The sequence below is a fragment of the Nicotiana tabacum genome, chromosome 5 (genome assembly GCF_000715075.1).
Source record: "Nicotiana tabacum cultivar K326 chromosome 5, ASM71507v2, whole genome shotgun sequence".
In the NCBI taxonomy this organism is placed as follows: Eukaryota; Viridiplantae; Streptophyta; class Magnoliopsida; order Solanales; family Solanaceae; genus Nicotiana; species Nicotiana tabacum.
This window is the reverse complement of record NC_134084.1, coordinates 54,150,505-54,153,918: the sequence shown is the minus strand read 5'-3', so window position 1 is coordinate 54,153,918 and position 3,414 is coordinate 54,150,505. Positions and strand designations below refer to the sequence as shown.

The window sequence follows — 3,414 nt, the reverse complement described above, 5'->3', positions numbered from 1 at the left end:
CGTACCCCCTAAGATTCAACAAGCTCTTCCAGTTTTTAAACTAGGAACATAACTAGCAGAAAACTCAAGAAAGAAATCCAACATATAAGAGGAAAAGATGATTCGAAAAGTTGTATTAGAAAGTATGTCTTTAGCTCTCCAAAGACCATGTTTATCTAGGAGTTGCTCCAACGGCTACGTAACGGCTAGATGACAGCTAGCTTGATTCTATTAAATGTAAAATAATTTACTAAATAACAAGTAGATGTAAATAATACTTCAAATATCAGAAAAAATAGTTCAAACACATTATTTTTTGAGATATCACTAATTTTCCAACAATATGTTCCTACTTCTTTTGCAAAATAGCTCTCCTCCGGAGAAAATAAATTAAAATAAATGAAAAAAGAAATTAAAGGCAAATTAAAGAATCTTAGTGTAGATGCAACCTTGGAATATTAGAAATGTGGGGACATCCTATGCACTGTACGAGTTCTTCTTTTCCTTCACTTTTGTTTTCTTTACAACCTGTACCCCTTTTGAAAAAGTAGCACTAAAGTGATTGAGACATTTGGACCCAAAAAGATTAAATTACCCCTTCTTTATTATAAAAACCATTACTAATTTCATTAATCCAAGGTAAGGAACAAAAAGTAACTTACCCTAGATATCAAGTTCTCTTATCTTCTACAGTATCCATCTCTCCCAATCTTTCAAATTCCTTTCTCAAAATCTTTAGAGAACGAAAAAAACAAGCAAGAAAGAAAATGGCATTAAGTAATAATGTCATAGGGTGCATCAACTTTGTAGCCATGCTATTGTCAATTCCAGTGATTGGTGCTGGAATTTGGCTAGCAATGGAGACTGACAACTCTTGTGTCAAGATTCTACAATGGCCAGTTATTATCTTAGGAGTTGTCATTTTAGTTGTCGCTCTTGCTGGTTTTATTGGAGGGTTTTGGAGGATTCCAGCACTGCTCATTTTCTACCTCATTGCTATGCTCATTCTCATAGTTTTGCTTGCATGTTTGGTAGTTTTTATTTACATGGTCACTATTAGAGGTTCAGGCCATATGGAACCAAGTAGGGCTTATTTGGAATACCATCTTGATGACTATTCGGGCTGGATTAGAAGGAGAGTTCAAACTTCTTACAAATGGGATAGAATAAGAAGTTGCCTTAGCTCCACAACAATGTGTGCTCAGTTGAATCAAAGTTATCGCATGGCTCAAGATTTCTTTAATGCTCCTCTTAGCCCTTTGCAGGTAAGTTTTTCTTGAATGAATTCATGCTTTTCTGATTTTTCAAACTCATATAAAAGGTAGCACATGAGATTTCTTGGTTTAATATAAAAAGGAAAATGGAAACAGTTTTATTTTTTTCTTATGGAGATTTAATATTTGTTTCCTAGCTTTGCTCCCTTAGAATTGATTGAAAAATAAAGTAGGTAGTAGCTCCGTATTCTAAATTAATTAGTCATGCTAGTATGTTTATTTTAAGTCCAATATTATTTGCTAGGAGGGTTCTATTCTGTTAGTTAAAAATTTATATGCGAGTAGAAAATATAAAAATAAAAATTCTAATGCTGGCTAGTAAAATTAATATTTTGTAATCATATTTTGTTCAGAGTTTAGGTGTGGACCTTAATAGCATCAAAGTAAGGATTTACAAAGTCGGCGACAAATTGATTTGTGTGGAAGTGTAGTTGAAGTTGTCGTTTTCCTTGTATTAAGGAAAGCATTGTAAATTCTTATAATTAAAGGGAAGCTTTCTTTCCTTAAAGGAAAAACCTTCTCAACTGTGATTATACCTGGAGTGATTCCAACATCAAACTAGTATACATAAAGAATAGACAAGAATTAACAAAAGCAAGCAAGTTTTACTTAAAAGACACAAGAATCTTCTTCCTTTTCCATGTGGTAATATGCCTTGGAACTAAATTCCTTTTAGGCATTCTTCACGTATTTTCTCTTTTTGCAGTCAGGGTGCTGTAAGCCACCAACACAATGTGGGTACACATTTGTGAACCCAACATATTGGATTAGCCCTATAAACAATGTTGCAGATATGGATTGCTTGCAATGGAACAATGATCAAACACAACTTTGCTACTCTTGTGATTCTTGCAAAGCTGGATTGTTAGCTAATTTGAAGAAAGAATGGAGGAGGGCAGATATAATTCTGCTGATAACTCTTGTTGGATTGATTTGGGTTTATTTAATTGGGTGCTGTGCTTTTAGAAATGCCAAAACTGAAGAAATATTCCGCAAGTACAAGCAAGGTTATGCCGATACTTAAGCTGAATTAATTAAAAGAGACCGATTTAGGGTTTTGAGTAGGTGAATTCAGAATTAGCCTCATCATATGTAATGTATACTATCTAAGGATTTTTTGCATTAGTATTTAAAATGCAAGCGGGTTATTTAAGTTTGATGTATTAGAATAATAGCTAGTGAAATATGTGAAACTTCTATTGTGTGATTTTAGTTCTGTATTGAGTTTGTAAAACATGAAAAGATTGGATATTGGGACTAACTAATTAAGATTTTTCATGTTGTGAAAATTTAATTTTAAAAAAAAATTAAATTTTTTTTCCCATATATATTGAATTTTCTTTTCACCTAAAGGCATTGGGAATGATACCTTGACTATTTGGTCTGTGAAAATTGACTTTCATGGCGCTGAGAGAAATGATGAATCACGAATTACGGACAAGAACAGCTTAACATCATTTACGGAAGGCGCCGAAAGCTGATATTTTCAATTTATTCGAGAGAAAAAAAATCCATTGAAAAGGGAATAGAGAGAGATCGGTTGTCCTATGTGGGGCACTCTCTTGTTTTTTTTGGCAAGCAAGATAAACTTTTATTCCATACTAAGTAGCATAGTTACATGGTCTGGTCCTCCCATCAGAAGCAGACGAAGGCATATCATTAGAAGTAGCATTACAACCAAAAGAGAACATTACAAGGTTGCCCAGCATAGTCAAATTATTTAACACACAAGTATTAGTGGTGGTAGTTCTAGTAACAGTGATTCCTTTTTTATCAGCTCGCACAGCTTCGTTAAGGTAGTCAGGTACTTCTAGATATATCTGGTTATGATAGACGTTGGCTTGCTGAATTCCCTGTTGCGCCAGGTTATGATAGACGTTGACTTGCTGAATTCCCTGTTGCGCCAGATCATGCGCTATGTTGTTGCCTTCCCTGAAATTGTGTAGGATGGGGATTCTCCAACGTCTTCAGCCAATATCAGCATTTACAAAGAAGAGCATTATAGAGTGGTAAAATTTCACAGCAGCAGAATTTGTGACGGGGACTGCCCAGTGCTTTGGCATGACTCTCGTCGTGTTGCCGACACTTAATTTAGTCTGGATGTTGCAGCATTAGGTTCGATGAATTTTAATAGCTATTAGTTCATCTAATTTTCAACCAA

At 34.5% G+C, this 3,414-nt stretch overlaps 1 protein-coding gene across 1 annotated transcript; it reads left to right on the top strand.

The window, feature by feature from the left end:
* Window positions 1–595: 595 nt before the first annotated feature.
* Window positions 596–2,518, top strand: LOC107768830 (protein TORNADO 2). Its single transcript, XM_016587981.2, has 2 exons — window positions 596–1,244; window positions 1,960–2,518. Exons 1-2 carry the CDS (start codon window positions 747–749, stop codon window positions 2,275–2,277), a joined length of 816 nt encoding a protein of 271 aa, XP_016443467.1. The 5' UTR covers window positions 596–746; the 3' UTR covers window positions 2,278–2,518.
* The last annotated feature ends 896 nt before the right edge of the window (window positions 2,519–3,414 follow it).

Excerpts from the sequence above, each read along its gene's own strand:
- LOC107768830 (XM_016587981.2), top strand. The coding sequence starts at position 747 with ATGGCATTAAGTAATAATGTCATAGGGTGCATCAACTTTGTAGCCATG. Across the intron at positions 1,245-1,959 it reads CTCCTCTTAGCCCTTTGCAG|TCAGGGTGCTGTAAGCCACC; the intron begins GTAAGTTTTTCT and ends CTCTTTTTGCAG.